General features: G+C 38.1%; 1 protein-coding gene across 3 annotated transcripts in view; it reads left to right on the forward strand.

Annotated features, from left to right (window-relative positions):
- Window positions 1-14211, forward strand: part of ANKRD42 (ankyrin repeat domain 42) — a 75987-nt gene extending 61776 nt beyond the window's left edge. For all 3 annotated transcript variants that reach the window (XM_020993706.2, XM_020993707.2, XM_020993709.2), the window contains 3 exons: window positions 740-866; window positions 6084-6228; window positions 13825-14211. In XM_020993706.2, coding sequence (XP_020849365.1) covers window positions 740-866; window positions 6084-6228; window positions 13825-13914 — 362 coding nt within the window. In that variant the 3' untranslated portion in view covers window positions 13915-14211. The remainder of the gene's footprint in view (window positions 1-739; window positions 867-6083; window positions 6229-13824) is intronic.
- Window positions 14212-18804: the final 4593 nt, after the last annotated feature.

The following is an 18804-nucleotide window of genomic DNA, read 5'->3' on the forward strand; positions in this document are numbered from 1 at the left end:
TAGGGTAATGTTGCTGCAAATCTGTTGATATAAACCATCAGGGGAACCTTCTTTCTCAGTACTATCATCAGACCAATTTTTATAATTTCCATGAAATATTTTCTTCTTGTTCAACTGGAAAATTTTAATTCTCTAGACAAGCACTTGTCACATGGTCTCCTGTCTTCTGAGTGATAGTGGTGGTAGTGGAGGATAATGGGGCTGATAAGGCAGGGAAATACATAGATTCACTGGGCTCCAGCAAAAGAATCCTTCAGGAGAAAGATGGCAGCATCCAAATCCCAGTTTGCTAAAATAAACAGGTCAAGCCAGAGTTCTTAGGGTAACAAATCCAAGGACAAGGCTGGAGGTGGGAAAAGTGTTTATGGTAATTAGTGAGAACTGGGGAAGTCCCATAGAGTCACAGGGAACATTAATAGGAACGAGATTGATAGGTACTGATGAGATAATACTTTATTTCACACAGTTTCTCTGCTTCAGGCAGCAGATAAATTATGGTGGTGATGTGTTAGCCATGGTCCATCTTTAGGCTTAGTGTATTATGTAATAATAATACTGATAGCCCACATTTATATAACATTCTGAGGTGTTCAGAATACTTGGACCACAGCAACCACATAATGTAAGGATAGGGTTTTTTTGCTTGTTTATTTGTGTTTTGTTTTGTTGGTCTAGCATCCTAAGGAAGAGCATTTAGACCTTACCTAATCAAGGTTACAACACCACATTTGTTTTGCAGAAAGAGCTTATGAAAAGGTTGTAGAATTGAGACGACTTCTAGAAATTGCTGAAAGTAACTTTAAACAGCTGGGAGGGATATCAGAAGGAGACATAAAACAGAAGAAAGAAGATCAAGAGTCTAGAAGGTAATGTCCCCAGGGATCAATCATTTTAAAAAGTTTTTGGATACCTTTCCAAATGCTAGCTGAGGACTTGTTGACTAGCAATTTTTCCTTGTACCTACTAAAATGGTATTAGATTTAATCCTTTCTATTTCCTCACACTTCTGATAAAGGATAATAATCTGCTATTTTTCAAGAACTCTAATTTAACTTTAAGCTGTAATATAGCAGGGCCTTACTACAGTTTGGATGACAAGAATGTAAAGAACCCTTGCATAGTGATGATGGGGTGATTACCTTATAACCAGAGATCTACCCCAGTCTCCCTGGGCTGTTTGTTTCTCTTTCCCATCTCCTATCCCTCACCAAGGGTATAGATGTTGACTATAAGGGATGAGGCCAGCAGTGGCTTATCTTTCACCTTTCCTCTTCCTTATCACCATGGCCCTCATTTCTCATTGTTCTGCCCTTATCTGGTTCTTTGTCCTGTGACTCACGGCCTGCCCTTCCTCCCCCGTTAATTTATTATGTTAAGTAGTTTCATGCATTGCTCAGGTAGGTGACCTTTTATATCCTGGCAGTTCTAATACCATGATTCTGATTGTTGCTGCTAGAGGATGAGAGGAATGAACCTGTAAGGGTAGTGAGTCTTTCTTCCCACTACTAACTTGCCTGCCTTTGTTCTAGGAAGAGTGGAGGTAAGAGGAAGGGGTTACAAAGTCCACTGGTTAGCAGCTTCCAGACTCCTGTGGGAGAACACGGTCTCTTTTAATACAGACTTTGGCAAACCAAGCTGAGTTGTTTTGAGGTTTCTTCCTCCCCACCCTACTTTGCCCTTTCTAAATTTTTTCACACCTTGGTGTTACTGGTCTCTCTCCTAGTCTTCTGAAAACCTCCTAGTTCTTTCTGCTGTCAAATAGGCTTTCAAAAAGGGAGCTGACACACTCATATGAAACTTAAATACTGATAAGGATTAACTGTGTTCATTCAGAAGTTTTTGCATTTTAAAACAAGACAAGGTCTAAAGACAAAGATCTGAACTACTAATTGTGAAGATTCAGATCCTGGGAAGCTAGTAGAAGAAATATTTGGGGGTGGGAGGTAGGGCTGCAGGGCCTTCCAGACTACTTTGAAGTCATTTCCTGAAGGAACTCTTTCTACCTACACATAAGCTCTGACTCTAGTACAAGGATGTGGGTTTTAGAGAAACCTCTTTCTATTTGTAAAATGCACATTATAGCCATTGGTAATGTTTCCAATATGATCTTGATATCAAACAGGAAGCTTTGCAAAGTATTTCACATGGGAGCAGTACTTTCTTTTTTTAAGGCAGTTGGGGTTAAGTGATTTGCCCATGGTCACACAGCTAGTAAATGACAAGTGTTTGGTCTGAGGTCAGATTTGAACTCAGGTCCTCCTGACTTCAGGGCCAGTGCTGTATCCACTGTACCAGCTGGCTGCCCCTGGGAGCAGTACTTTCCTAAGTGGTGTAAATAGATTTCAGTTTCCCTTGATTGTTTTAAAAAGCATAAGTCAGACCTTTATTTTTAGGTTTATTAAGTTTTTGATAGACCTTAATGGAATATTAATAGCCTGCATTTATATAGCACTTTAAGGTTCACAATATGTTTTCTTCAAGGCTATGCTATGAGGTATATGGTGCTAGTATTATCTCCATTTTCTGTGGGAGCATACTGAGGTTCACTCATAGGTGAAGTTACCCCATGGTGGAACTACGATTTTGGATCTCTGACTCAAAGACCAGTGTTGTAAGCAATAGTGATGTTGATACAAATGATTGTGTGTGTGTCTGTGTGTGTAATTTTTCCCCCAGTTACATGCGAAAACAATTTTTTAACATTTTTTAAGGTTTGAGTTCCAAATTCTATCCTTTGTTTCCCCCTCCGTGAAATGGCAAGATGTAAGTTATACACGTGCAATCATGTAGCATTTTAATATTAGTCATTTTGTACAAGAAGAAAAAGAACGAAAGAAAGAAAATGAAAAATAGCATGCTTCAGTCTGTATTCAAACAATATCAGTTCTTCTTGTGGAGTTTGCTTCATCATTAGTCCTTTGGGATTGTCTTGGATCATTGTATTGTTGAGAATAGTTAAGTTATTTACAATTCTTCATTGGACAATATTGCTGTTACTGTGTACTATGTTCTTCTGGTTCTATTCACTTTACTTTGCATCAGTTCACGTAAGTCCAGGTTTTTCTGAAATCATCCTGCTTGTCATTTCTTATAGCACAATAATATTCTGTTACAATTATGTACCACAGCTTGTTTAGCCATTCCTCAATTGATGAGCATCCCTTTGATTTCCAATTCTTAGCCACAGCAAAAAAGACTTGCTTGTATTTTAGTACAAATAGGTCCTTCCCTGAGCCTCCTCCCCTTTTTTTATGTCTTTGGGATATAGAACTAGCAGTGGCATTGCTGGGTCAAAGAGTCTGTACAGTTCTATAGCCTTTGGGCATAGTTAAAATTGCTCTCCAGAATGGTTGGATCTGTTTACAACTCCACCAATAGTGCATGTGTCCCAGTTTTCCCACATCCACTCCAACATCCATCATTTCCCATTTTTGTCATGTTAGCCAGTCTGATAGCTGTGAGGTGGTACCTCAGAGTTGTTTTAATTTGCACTTCTCTAGTCAATAGTGATTTAGAGCACAATGCAAATAATTTTCAAAGGGATTTTTTTGTCCATGCAGAGTGTCAATCATTTTTTAGGGTGCTTTGTTTTATATCAACAATGGGCCCCTGAAAAACTTTGGTTTCTCTCTTGAATTTATTCTGTTTGCATTTTTTCCTTATAGTAATGACAACACTTAATCCCTAATTCTGATTCTAATATTTCAGCAAGTGTTAAGTGTCTACTATGTAGGCACTGGTGATACAAACACAAAAATGAAACTGTCCCTGCCTTCCAGCAGCTTACATTTTCCAGAGATACAACGTGTACATAGACAATAGGTGGCAATTTGAAGAGCAAGAGAACACTAAAATCTGGAGAGATTAAGAAAGACTTTGACAGGGAGGTGATACCTGAGATAAACCTTAAAGGGATCCAGATACTGTAAAAGATTTCTAGGTAAGAAGAGAGTGAATTTTAGAAATAGGTTACAACCTATCCAAAGGAACAGAAGTGGGAGAGAAAATATGGAGTTAGGAGAAGGCTTGATTTGTTTGGAATGTGGAGAATGTGAACAGAAGCAGAGTGTAATAATTCTGGAAAGGCAGAGGACTTTTTTTTTTTTGGCTGGGCAATGGAGTTAAGTGACTTGCCCAAGGTCACACAAGAAAGGCAAAGGACTGTAAAATACAGGTGGAGGAGTTTGTATTTTATCTTGGGAGAAATAGGAGAGAGAGTGAAGATTTTTGAGTAAGAAGTGAAACAAATGAGTGCATGGATGGATGAATGAATGAATGAATGAATGAATGAATAAGGCATTTAATTAGGCTCCTGCTGTGTGGAAGGAAACAAGCCTTTGTTAAGTGCCTACTGTGTGCCAAGCACTGTGTTTAAGTACTTTTAGAAAAATTATCTCATTCAATCTTCACAACAACCCTGGGAGATAAAGTGCTGTTATTATCCCTATTTTATAGATGAGGAAACAGGCAAACCAAGGTGAAGTGACATGCCCACAGTCGTACAGCTAGTAAGCTTCTGAGGCAGGATTTGAACTCAGGTATTCCTGACTCCAGGCCCAGAGCACAATCCACTGTGCCACCCAGTTGCTTCATTCCACAAAGTGCCTTCCCTCAAATGGCTTTGTATTTTGTGTATGCTTCTAAATATGTACATACTGGCTTCCCTTTCCCCAGTAGGATATAAATTCTATGAGGGTGGGGACTGTGTGATTTTGGTTTTTGTATCCCTAGTGCCTGGTGCCTAGAGAGTACTAAACAAATGTTTATTGATTGATTGACAATGAAATTCAATAGGGATCCATGTAAAGTTTTTTTTTTTAAAGGACAAGATGGGGGAGATAGGATCAGGTAGAAGTTTATCTGAAAATGGCACAGGGGATTGAGTGTGTTTTCCTTGTGCTGTCCTTGTTAGCAGTACGATAAGACAGCCAAAACAGCCCATACAATGTTGGTATGCACTCAGTGACCCACGCTGTGCCTGTACTCTGTCCTTATCACATCTCCTCTGGAATTATGTGTATGATCTTGGGTTTCCAGAGTTTAGGAAGGACATAGATAATTTGGAGAGCATCTGTAGGGCAACAGGTTGGTGAAAGGTCTTGAGTCCATGCCACAGAAGGAATGGTTGAAGGAATTGGAATTGTTTAGCCTGGAGAAGTGAACACTCGGGTGGGGCTGGGGTATAAAATAGCTATCTTCGTATGAAGTAATTTTATGTGCAAGAGGAGTAGACTATTTCTATTTGACTGAAGAGGGCAGATCCAGGAGCTGTAGGTGGAATATCAGAGGATCATGGCTGTAAGATGATAAATCTGGGTCTAGAATCCACCTCAGAGGTCATTTAGCCCAACCCTTTCATTTTACGGTTGAGAATACTGAAGCCCAGGGACATTAAGTGATTTGTCCAAGGTCACGCATATAGTAAGCAGGATTTCAGCTCATATCCTCTGACTTCCTTGATGTCAGGAAGAATTTTCTAATAACAAGAGCTATCCAAAAGTGAAATGGACTGCTCAGGGAGGTAGTAAGTTACCTCTCATTGGAGGTCTTCCAAACCAGCCTGGATGATTATTTATTGGGTATTATTATAGTGGAAATTTCTCTTTCCAACTCTAAAATTTTGTGAGTCCTTCCTAGCTGAATTATAGCAAGTGAATTCCTTTCACCCCTCATTGTACCCTAATCAGCACCTAGGTTATACCAGTTACCTTGAAATTTGGGTGATAAGCATTGATTGAGGCAGGGGTTCTTGACCTATAGGTCTGTAAACTTGTTTTTAAAAATATTTTGATAACTGTATTTCAATATAGTTTCCTTTATGATCCTACATATTTTATTTCAAGCATTTAATAACATTCTCAGAAGGAGTACATGGGCTTTGCCGTGCCAAATGGGTGCGTGATATTAAAAAAGATGAAGAAACCTGCCTTAAAGAGACTGTCGACAATGCTGGGAGACAGGAGCAGTTGGCAACCATTGACCTGCCTTCCTGCTGCCTCCATTAAAGGTCCTTGTCTTTCTCACACAAATATAGTTGTGTATTGACTGTAGACATGAACGTTTTTGGTTTATGTTTTGGACAGGATGATCAAAGAGCTGCAGGTCCAATTGGAAGGTGAACGATTACGTAGAGAGAAACTAGAGTGTCAGCTGGATGAATGCCGAGCAGAGGCCAGTCACCGTCAAACCCCTGTGGATCAAATTCACCTCAACAATGTTGTTTCCATGGTGAGCTCATTTTGAACTAATTTATATTTCCCATACCACATCAGGTAAAAATCACCGTCATGAAACGATAATAAGGCTTTGTGGTTTGTTTGTTTGTTTTTAATATTTTTTCCAATTACATATTAAAATAATTTTTAACATTTGTTTTTAAAAAAATTTCTTGAGTTCCAAATTTTCTCTCTCTCCCTCGCTCCTTCCCCTGCCTCTTCCTTGAGAAGGCAGGCAATTTGATATAGGTTATAAATATGCAGTCATGCAAAACATATTTCCATGTTAGCCTTGTTGTGAAAGAAAACATAGAACAAATAAACAAACAAAATGAAACCCAAGAAAAATAAAGTAAAGAAAAAAGTATGCTTTGATCTTCATTCAGACTCCATCGGTTCTTTCCTTTTTCATCACAAATCCTTTGGAATTGTCTTGGATCATTGTAATGCTGAAAATAGTTAAGTCATTCATAGTTGTTCATCTTATAGTATTGCTGTAACTATGTCCAGTGTTCTCCTGATTCTGCTTACTTCACTTTCTGCATCAGTTCATGTAAGCCTTTCCAGGTTTTTCTGAAAGCATTGGGCTTGTCATTTCTTGTAGGACAGTAGTATTCCATCACAATCATATATGACTACTTGTTTAGCTATTCCCAAATTGATGGGCATCCCCTCAATTTCTAATTCTTTGCCACTACAAAAAGAGCTGCTATAAATATTTTTGTACAATAAGTCTTTTTCCTTTTTTTAAAAAATCTATTTGGGATACAGATCTAGTAGAAGTTATTACTGGATCAAAAGACTATGCACAGTTTGATAGCCCTTTGGGCATAGTTCCAAATAGCTCTCCAGAATAATTGGATCAGTTCACAGCTCCACCAACAGTGCATTAGTGTCTCGATTTTTCTACATCCCCTCCAACATTTGTCATTTTCCTTTTCTGTTATGTTAGGCAGTGTGATAGGTATGGGGTGGTACTTTGGAGATGTTTTAATGTTCATTTCTCTAATCAGTAGTGATTTAGAGCATCTTATCATATTACTGCAGATAACTTTAATTTCTTCTTCTGAAAACTGCCTGTTCATATCCTTTGTCCATTTATCAATTGGGGAATGATTTGTATTCTTATAAATTTGACTTGATTCTCTATATATTTGAGAAATGAGGCCTTTATCAAAGAAACTTGCTGTAAATTTCTTTCCTGTTTTCTGCTTTCCTTCTAATATTGGCTGCATTGGTTTTGTATGTACAAAAACTTTCTAATTTAATACAATCAAAATTATCCATTTTACATCTCATAATGTTCTCTTATCTCTTGTTTGGTTATAAATTCTTTCCTTATTCATAGATCTGACAGGTAAACTATTTCATGCTCCCTTAATTTGCTTGTGGTATCACCCTTTATGTCTAAATCATGTGCCCATTTTGATCTTATCTCAGTATATGTTGTGAGATGCTGGTCTGTATCTAGTTTCTACGAAACCGCTTTCCAGTTTTGCCAGCAGTTTTTGTCATATAATGAGTTCTTGCCCCCAGAGCTTTGCATTTATCAAACACTAGATTACTATGGTCATTTGCTACTGTGTATTGTGTACCTAATCTGTTCCACTGATCTACTACTGTATTTTTAGCCAGTACCAAATTATTTAGATGATTACCACTTTGTAATTCAGTTTGAGATCTGGTACTGCCTACACCAGGCAGCTTGGAGGCTCAGTGAATAAGAATGTTGGGTCTGTGGTCAAGAAGACTCCTCTTTATGAGTTGAAATCTAGCCTTAGATACTTACTAGCCATGTGAACCTGGGCAAGTCATTTAATCCTATTTGCCTCAGTTTCCTCATCTGTAAAATAGCTGGAGAAAATGGCAAACCACTCCAATATCTTTCCCAAGAAAACCCCAAATGGGGTCACGAAGAGTCGAGCACAACTGAATGACAGCACTACTAGGTCACCTTCCTTCACATATTTTTTCATTGATTCCCTTGATTTTCTTGACCTTTTGTTCTTTCAGATGAATTTTGTTGTTTTTTCTAGCTCTATAAAATATTTTTGGTAGTTTAGTAGTTTGATTGGTATGGCACTGAATAAGTACATTAACTTAGGTAGAATTGTCATTTTTATTATATTGGCTTGCCCTACTAATGAGCAATTAATTATTTCCCCAATTGTTTAGATATGATTTTATTTGTGTGAAAAGTGTTTTGTAATGGTGTTCATAAAGTTCTTAGGTTTGTCTTGCCTGGTAGACTCCCAAGTAATTTATACTGTCTACAGTTATTTCAAAAGGAATTTTCTCTTTCTGTCTCTTGCTGCTGGGCTTTGCTGGTAATATATAGAAATGCTGATGATTTGTTTGGGTTTATTTTATATCCTTCAACTCTGCTAAAGTTGTTAATTATTTCAAGTAGTTTTCCAGTTGATTCTCTAGGATTCTCTAAGTATACCATCATATCATCTGCAGAGAGTGATAGTTTTGTTTCTTCATTGCCCATTTTAATTCCTTTAATTTCTTTTTCTTCTGTTATTGTTATAGCTAGCATTTCTAGTACAATATTGAATAATAGTGATGATGATGGGCATCCTTGCTTCACCCCAGTCTTATTGAGAAGGCGTCTAGCTTATCCCCATTACAGATGATGCTTGCTGATTGTTTTATTTTTTAATTAATTTTTCATATTTTATTTTTCTCCAGTTACATGGAAAAAGAATTTTTAACATTTATTTTTAAAACATTGATTTCCAAATTCTCTCCTTTCCTCCCTCCTTATCTTCCTCACCCCAGCATTGAGAAGGCAAGCAATTCAGTATAGGTTATACATGTGTAGTGATCTAAAACATATCCATAAGTCATGTTGTAAAAGAAAACATAGGAATAAAACCTCAAGAAAAATAAAGTAAAAAAAAAGTATGCTTCAGTCTGTACTCAGACACTATCAGTTCTTTCTCTGGGGATGGATAGCATTTTTCAGCATAAGTCCTTAAGAGTTGTCTTGGATTGTTGTATTGCTGAGAACTCTAAGTCATTCAAGGCTGATCATCTTATAATATTGCTGTTACTTTGTACATGGTACATTTCACTTTGCATCAGCCCAAGCAGGTCTTTCCAGGTTTTTCTGAGAGCATCCTGCTCACCATTTCTTATAGTACAATAGTATTCCATCATAATCACATACCACAACTTGTTCAGCCATTCCCCAAATGATGGGCATCCCTTCAATTTCTAATTCTTTGCCCCCAGAAAAGAGCTGCTATAAATATTTTTGTACATACAGATCTTTGTCCCTTTTTTAAAAATCTCTTTTGGGATACAGACCTAATCGTGGCATTGCTAGGTCAAAGGGTGTTGCATGGTTTTATAGCCTATTGGGCGTAGTTCCAAATTGCTCTACAGAATGGTTAAATCAGTTCACAGCTCCAGTAGTGCATTAATGTCTCATTTTTCCCACATCCCCTCCAATATTTGTCACGTATCTTTTCTGTCCTATTAATCTAATAGGTATAAGGTAATACTTCAGAATTGTTTTAATTTGCATTTCTCAATCAATAATGAGAGTATTTTTTTCATATGGCTATAGATAGTTTTAATTACTTCATCTGAAAACTGATCATATTTTTTGATCATTTATCTATTGGGGAATAGCTCTTATTCTTATAAATTTGACTCAGTTCTCTGTGTGTTTGAGAAATAAGGCCTTTATCAAAGAAACTTGCTTCAAAATTTTTTTTTCACAGTTAGTATTGATAGCTCTTCCTCCCTTCCCATTTATTTTATTCTCTCTCTCCTTTCACCCTGTCCCTCCTCGAAAGTGCTTTGCTTCTGACTGCCCCTCCCCTAATCTACCCTCTCTATCACCCTCTCCCCTCCATTCCCTTCCCCTCTTACTTTCTTGTAGGAGAAGATAGATTTCTATACCAAATTGAGTGTGTGTTATTCCCTTTTTGAAACAGTTTTGATGAGAGTAAGGTTCACTCACTCCCCCTCATTTCCCCCTCTTCCCCTCTACTGTAAAAGCTTTTTCTTGCCTCTTTTATGCGAGATAATTTTACCCCTTCTACCCCTCCTTTCTTTTTCTCCCAGTACATTCCTCTCTCACACCCTTTAATTTTATTTTTTTAGATATCATCCCTTCATATTCAACTCACACCTGTGTCCTCTGTCTACATACACTTCTTCTAACTACCCTAATAATAAGAAAGGTCTTATGAATTCCAAATATCCTCTTTCAATGTAGAAATGTAAACAGTTTAAACTTAATAAGTCCCTTATGATTCCCCTTTCCTGTTTACTTTCTTATGCTTCTTTTGACTCTTGTATTTGAAAGTCAAATTTTCTATTTAGCTCTGGTCTTTTCATCAAGAATGCTTGAAAGTCCTCTATCTCATTAAATATCCATTTTTTCCCCTGAAGGATTATACTCAGTTTTGCTGGGTAGGTGATTCTTGGTTGTAATCCTAGCTCCTTTGGCCTCCAGAATATCATATTCCAAGCCCTCTGATTCTTAACTGTAAAAGTTGCTAAATCTTGTGTTATCCTGACTATGGCTCCACCATACTTGAATTACAGTATTTTCTCCTTGATTAGGAACTCTGGAATTTGGCTATAATATTCTGAGCAGTTTTCATTTTGGGATGTCTTTTAGGAGGTGATTGGTAGATTTTTTCAATTTCTGTTTCACCTTCTGGTTCCAGAATAGCAGGGCAGTTTTCCTTGATAATTTCTTCTTCTTCTCCTTTTTTTTTGGTAGGCAGTGGGGTTAAGTGACTTGCCCAAGGTCACACAGCTAGTAAGTGTTACTTGTCTGACACTTGTCTAAGGCCAGATTTGAACTCAGGTCCTCCTGACTCCAGGGCCAGTGCTCTATCCACTGCACCACCTACCTGCCCCGTTAAATTGATAATTTCTTGAAAAATGATGTTGAGGCTCCTTTTTTGATCATGGTGTTCAGGCAGTTCAATAATTTTTAAATCATCTCTCCTGGATCTGTTTTCCAGGTCAGTTGTTTTTGCAATGAGATATTTCACATTGTCTTCTATTTTTTCATTCTTTTGGTTTTGTTTTATAATTTAATTTTTTAAAAAAATTTCTTATAAAGTCATTAGCTTCCACGTGCTCCATTCTAATTTTTAAGGACTTATTTTTTTCAGTGAGCCTTTGGACCTCCTTCTCCATTTGGCCAATACTGCTTTTTAATGCATTCTTCTCCTCATTGGCTTTTTGTACCTCTTTTATCATTTGGCCTAATCTGTTTTTTAAGGTGTTATTTTCTTCAGTATTTTTTTTGTGTCTTCTTTACCAAGCTGTTGACTTGTTTTTCATGATTTTCTTGCATCACTCTCATTTCTTTTCCCAATTTTTCCTCTACTTCAAAAATTTTTCAAAATCCTTTTTTTAAGTTCTTCCGTGGCCTGAAACCAATTCATATTTTTCTTGGAGGCTTGTATGTAGCAGCTTTGACTTTGTTGTCTTATTCTGAGAGTGTTTTGATCTTCCTTGTCACCACAGTAACTTTCTATAGTCAGAATTTTTTCCCACTGTTTGCACATTTTCCCAGCCTATTGCTTGATTTTGGGGGGGGGGGCTGGGGACGCTAAGTAATGAGGTTAAGTGACTTGCCCTGGGACACACAGCTAGTAAGTGTCAAGTGTCTGAGGCCACATTTGAACTCTGGTCCTCCTGACTCAAGGTCCAGTGCTCTATCTACTGCGCCACCTAGCTGCCCCCATTACTTGATTTTTAACTGTTTATTAAAGTAGGGCTCTGCTTCCAGGATGGAGGGTGCACTGTCCTAAGCTTCAGGGGTTTTGTGTGGCTTTTTTCAGAAATATTTCTAGGGACCTCTAAGTTTTTAGTTCTTCCAAGGTGGTATGGTCTAAGGATAGGTGTTTACTCCTCTCCTAGCCTGTGCTCTGGTCTATGATTGGCCACAAACATTCTTTTCTGCCCTGGAACTGTGACAAGGGTCCCCCCTGCACTGTGGCTGCAAGCTCTGCTATGCTAGCTCTCTTTCTCACCCTGGAACTGCCACCCAGGACTGCGACTCAGATCTGAGTATGGGCAAAGCAAAAGAGTCCTGCCTCAGCGATGGCAAAGAGACCCCTGTAATCTCCTCCTGACCAGTTGTTCGACCCCCTTACCATCTCTGGGCTGAGAGCTCCAGAAGCAGCTATTGCCACGGCTACTGACTCAGTCACTCCCAAGGCCTGCTCCTGGTTTGCTGGGGCCATGATGTACTGGTGTGGCCTGTGCTGCGCTCTCATCCAAGTGTGACAGACCTTTTCTACTGACCTTCCAAGTTGCCTTTGGTGTCTGTGGGCTGAGCTGTCTAGAAACTGCCATTGCTGCCAGTGACTCAGTTGCCCCGGAGACCTCTTCCACGTTTGCTGGGGCCTGGTCTATCCTGGTGCAGCCTGAGTTGGACTGCACTCCTCTTTCATGCTGGTGCAACATACCTTTCCTGTTGTCTGGGGCTAGAAATTTGTTTCATTCAGTCTTTTTGTGGGTTCTGCTGCTCTAGAATTTGTTTAGAGCTGTTTTTAAAAGGTATTAGGAGAGCTCAGATGGGTCCCTGCCTTTACTCTGCCATCTTGGCTCTGCACCCATAGTCATCTTAAAGGCAACTTATTCAAAACAACTCAGTATCTTTTCCCTCAGATCCCCTTCCCATTCAAAACTTCCCTATTACTATTCCCTATTATACCATCATCTTTCCCAGTCTCAAAAAGAGGCAAAAATTGGCTTAATGTCCGGAAGAGTGTTCTGATAATTCAAGCTATCCAAAAGTGAAATGTACTGTCTCTTGAGCTGGTGAGGTTCCCCTTTTTAGAGGTCTTCAAGAAAAGACTGAATGACCCCTCACTGGGTATGGGTTGGATTCAGTGTCTGCCTGAGGTTACTTCCAGTTCTCAAATTCCTTGAATTTGATGATTTGCTTTGATCTTTGATGTTTGATGATAAACTTCTTGAGGGCAGAGACTAATGACTTTTTTGTCTTCATATCTTTCACAATGTAGTAGGTACTTATTAAACATTTTGTTAAATAAATATTATATGCTAACAGAATATATAGTTTAATATGTTAAATATTATTTATATTTATATTAAATATAGTTTAAGTTTAACACATAGTTTAATATGTGTTTTAATACTTAAAATTGGTATTTTACTTTGGTTTGCACAATAATTGAACATTTATTTAGAAGCAATTAGGTGGTGAAATGGAGAGAGTTCTGTACTTAGAGTCAGGAAGACCCTAGTTAAAATTTCGCCTTAGACACTTACTAGCTGTGTGACTCTCGGCAAGTCACGTAACCTCTTTTTGTCTCATTTTCCTCACCTATAAAATGGGTATCATAATAGCACCTACTTCCCAGGGTTGTTGTGAAGATTAAATGAGAGAATAATTGTAAAGCACTTAGCATAGTGCCTGGTGCATAGGAAGTACTATATAAATGATATTATTATTATTATTATTAAAGATCCTATAAATATTAGATGTTTCTTTTCCTTTTGGTACAGAAAGAATATTTCCCTTGAGGGAAAAGGTGGGAGAGGGAAAGTCTATGCTAAAGTAGTTACTTTATTTAAAATCTTTTCCCGTTGTTCATAGGAGCATGACTCTTCTGACTCAAACAAAGATAAGAGAAAAGTGACAAAAAAGATCACATCCTCTGGAGGGATATTTATGAGAAGGTCATAATCAGTGAGTGATACCACTTTCAATGAAGAGACCTGTTTGAATTTTCCCTTTCATGTTTATTTTGACATATCTCCCATTGCTCAGTATTCCTGCAAAGATCTGTGTTGTTACTTGATTGCAGAAAGCAAAAATGTAAATGAACTATTAGAGAGAATTTAAAGTATTAGATTAATATAGTGTCATTCCTTCCCTCCACACTCCCATATACTTTTCAGATATATTCTTAGGCAATGTCAAAGATTCAGAAACAGATTTATATATGTTAATAAAATTGGTTTTATAAAAACGTAAAATAAACTAGTTTTTGTGATTGTTTCTTTTTAAAATAGAATTATTATAACCTTGCAATAGATACTTCTCTTTTTAAAAGAAAGTTTTCCTTAATGAATTTTACCATGTAGATAATTTCATTAACAATGCTATTATTTATTATAATAACTCCAATTTATAAACTTCAGTCTGGGAGTGATTAAATCCAGAAATGAAGACTTGAGATATGATTTAAGGCAATGTCTCTGGACTCCAAATCAAGTACCAGTCTGCTTCTCATATGCTGTTGATACCAGTGGCTCACCATTCAGAGGACATCTGCCCTTTACATTTTTAAAAAATAACTTTTATTTTTCTTATTTTAATAAAATAAGAATCTACTAAAACTGGGACTAAGGTACCAGATGGAGAGCAATTTTACTTTGGAGATGAGTGCAATTTTACAAACGACCAACTATCATATTTCATGAAATTAATATTAACTTTCCAGGAAATTTAACAAGTAATAATATCTTCTAAAATCAAAAAATGCTAAGAGAATTAAAATAATCTATTTTAGAATCATTAGCTTTTGTATTTTCTTACAATATTTGTATTTTCTTCTCTTTCTTTGAGTTTCAAAATAAGTTGCTACTTCATGGAACAAGCACCTTTGAAATTTCCATTTGGAAAATTTTTTTAAAGTAAAGGAATTTTGGTTTCTTACCTGCCACAATTTGTTTTACTTGGTGCAGTGGAAAGAACACTTCCCTGGGAATCACCAGGATCTGTGTTGAAGTTAGCTTGGCCACATACTACTTACCTTACTATAGGCAAATCATCTAACCTTGGTTGAGCCTTTATTGTCTTACTTGTAAAATAATGTTATTGGAACTAAATACCTCAAAGGGCTGTTATAGAGGAAAACACTTACTAAATGTTTGTTTAGTTGAACTGAACATTACAGGAGCTGGTTGCTTCTAAAGGAAAATTAGAGTAAGTGGGATAATTGCATGAAAGATGAGCATTGTTTATAACCTGCTAATGATGTTGTTGTGATACAGTACTAGTCAGGGCAGCTTTATGTGTGTGATATCGACATGATAATAGATTTTTTTTCATGACCCATTCACACACTCACCTGGTCCCCCTTGCAGTCTAGATTTGCAAAGTGGTTGGCCAGAATTAGGGCTTTAGTGCGTGGCATTGGAACAAAAGGAAGGTAAACCAATCTATCAACAAGTATTTATTAAAGACTTATTATGCGCTAAGGCGCTATGGTGGGCTTTCAGGGTACAAAGACAAAAATTAAATGGGCCTTGCCCTCAAGGAGTTTACATTCTATCAAGGACAGTTGGCTCTGATGGAGGCTTCAAGTACTGTTCTAAACCAAACTGAGATAGCCAGCCACAGACAATTCTACTAATAATTAAGATGAATTTCAGGAGCCTATACATTTTTTTCTACTCCAAGAAAAATCATCCTTAAGGAAGTAGTTGGACTTAAGAATTTCTAAGGTGTGTATATAAACACACACATATATACATATACACACATACATACATACATGTATATATATTACTTGTGTGTGTATATATCTATGAGGGGGGGAGTATATGTGTAAAAAGTAGATTTCAGTTGAATCTTGAAGGAGGTCTGGGAAACCGGGAGGCAGAGATGAGGAGAAGGGAGAACATTCTGGGCACTGGAGATAGCTTGTGAAAAGGCATGGAGTTGGGAGATGTGGAGTGTCTTGTGTGAGGATTAGCAAGGAGGCCAATGTCAATGGATCCTAGATTATGTGGAGGAGAGTAAATTGTGAGAAGAATGGAAAAGTAGGAAGGGGCCAGGTTGTGAAGGGCTTTAAATACTAAACATTTGGGAAGTCTGGAAGAGGGGAAGGTTTGGGGGAAAAGATAATGAGTTCTGTTTTTAACACATTTGAGTTTGAAATATCTGTAGCATATCCAGGTCAATATGCAGTTGAAAGTGTAAAACTGGAGCTCAGGAGAGAGACCAGATACAGAATCATCTGTATAAAAATGATCATTGAAACAGTGGGATAGTATAAAGGGAGAAGAAAAGAAGATAGGAGATACGTGTGTGGGACACCACAGTTATTAGACCTGGCCTAGATGAAGATCTGCAGCAGAAATTGAGGAGTAGTCAGGCAGTAGTCAGGCAGGTTAAGAAGAGAATCAGGAGAGAGCAGTGTCATGAAAACGTAGATCAGAGAGAGTACACAGGAGAAGAGAGTGACTGATAGTGTCAAAGGCTTCAGATAGGTTAGAAAGATGAGGACTGAAAAGGCAATTAAAAGATCTTTAACTTGGAGACCTTCAGTCTGGCATCTCCAGTTGGTCTATAACTGGCTGTCAGTAGATAGCTTACCATAGACAGCTTAAACTCAGCATGTCCAAGAGAACTCATTAACTTTTCCCCAAAACCCTTCTCTCTTCCCAGTTTCCCTCTTATTGTCAAGGGCACCATCTTCTTCCCAGTAACCTGGGATCACAACCTAGGTGTAATCCTTAACTCCCCACTCACTCCACATAGCCAATCTGTTGCCAAATTCCTGTCCTTTTTATCTTTGCAATGTTTTTTGTATGTCTTCTTCTCACCTCTGACACAACTTTCACCTTGGTGCAGGTTCTCTTCATCCTTAGATTATTTTAATAGTCCTCTGGTTGGTCTCCCTGCCTGAAGTCTCTGCCTACCCTAGCCCATTCTCCACTCAGCTGTTAATAATATTTGTAAAGCACAGGTCTGACCATGTCATCCCCTTACTCAATAAATTTCAGTGATGCCCTATCACCTCCAGTATCAAATATAAAATCCTTTGGCATTCAAAGCCCTTGATAGCCTAGTCTCTATCTACTTTCCATTCTTCTTGTACTTTATTCCCTTCCTCATGTTCCAAGATCCAATTACATTGGCTTTCTTAAAAGCATTTCCCACCTCCACACCTTTTCATTGCCTGTTGTGCCTCATGCCTAGAATGCTCTCCTTCCTTACCTCTGCCTCCTTTAAGACTCAGCTCAGAAACTCTCTTCTGAAAAGGGATTTTCCTGGGTCTTATCCCACCCTACCCCCAAATTTCCATATATCAATATCTATCTATCTTTTGTGTGTGCATAATTGTTTGCATAGTGTCTCCTCCATTAGAATGTGAACTCCTTGAGGGCAGGGTCTATTTTCTGCCTTTCTATCCCACGTACTTAGCACAGTGCCTGGCACAAGGTAAGCACTTAATAAAGGTTTGTTGACTTCTTGAATGATAAAGTCAAAAAGCCAGATTGCAAGGGATTTGGAAGAGAGTGAAAGAAGTGGAGAAATTGAATGCAGTTAGCTTTCTCAAAGAGTTTAATGGAGAAAGGGAAAAAAGATTTAAGGCTGTAGCTGGCAGGAATAGTTAGATCAAGTGAAGGTTTTGTTTTTAAGGATGGAGGAGAATTGGATGTGTTTATAGGAGGCAGATCAGTAGAAAGGAGAGCTTAAAGATTACTAAGAGTTGGGATGATAGAGAAGGGGTAGTCTACTGGAGAAAATGGGATGGGAGTGGAATCAAGGGTTCATGTAGAAGGGTTTGTTTTGGGAAGAAGGACCACCTCTTCATAAGAGATGGGTGAGGGAGGAAATGTTGGAGGAAGATATCTGAATGAGGTGGAATGAGGAGATGAGAAAAAAAAAGGAGCTCTTCACAGACAGCCTCAATCTTTTCATTGAATTACGAGTTGAGGTCTTCAGATGAGAGGGTTGGGGAGTGGCTCCTGTGGGTGGCTCGAGATGAGAGAATGTTTGGAAGAGACATTTCCAATGGAATAACAAATTGATTAGGGAGGTATAAAAGTATTGCTTTGGAGTAGTGAGGGATAAATTGAGAATATGTAACATATTTGTAGGTAACCCAGTTAGCATGATCTTAAGATTTTTTCCCCCCTACTCTATCCAGTAGGATCCAGTAAATAGGAGTGAAGTAGATTGATGATGGAAGTAATCCAGAGTTGGGACTTGGTAAGGTACGATTGCAAGGGAGTGTAGTCTAGAACTGATTAACCAAAGCATAGAGACAGTGAAGGGAAGACAGTGCAGCCTTTGAAGTGATGATGGCCTGGGAAAGAATAGAGCAGTGCAGACACTGGAAGTCACTATGAAGAACAGTGTTAGAGGTGGTAAAACAGAGGGAAAGATGGAAAGACAAAAGATTTCTGGAAATTCAAGCCACAAGGGAACTAGTAATTAAGCTGGGCTTATGCTAGTAGGCCCTGTCATATAGGTAGCTAGAACACAAATATGTCTTTGATTTAAGTATGGGGTAATGGAAGGCTTTATGCACCAGTGACCTAGCACTTGGCAATCACTCCAGCATATGAAGGAGGCTCAGGCCCTCTTCAGACTTGGCACATTCTTCACCCTGTGTAAAAGCCACTATGAGAGCACATTTCAAAGGGGAATTTGGGAGCCATAGCAGATCTGGTGCTCACCACAACCAGAATTGTCCTCGTGTCTGACAATTGTATCCATGCATACTAACCTTTATGTTAGGTCAGTATTTGTGCCACTCTGATATCTGAGTTTAGGACCTCTAATACAGCAAAGAACAAAAAGTGTTTGTTTTAATACGTGCCAACCACTGGGGAT

This window comes from Phascolarctos cinereus, unplaced genomic scaffold (genome assembly GCF_003287225.1).
Source record: "Phascolarctos cinereus isolate Bilbo 61053 unplaced genomic scaffold, phaCin_HiC Scaffold_726;HRSCAF=1367, whole genome shotgun sequence".
In the NCBI taxonomy this organism is placed as follows: domain Eukaryota; kingdom Metazoa; phylum Chordata; class Mammalia; order Diprotodontia; family Phascolarctidae; genus Phascolarctos; species Phascolarctos cinereus.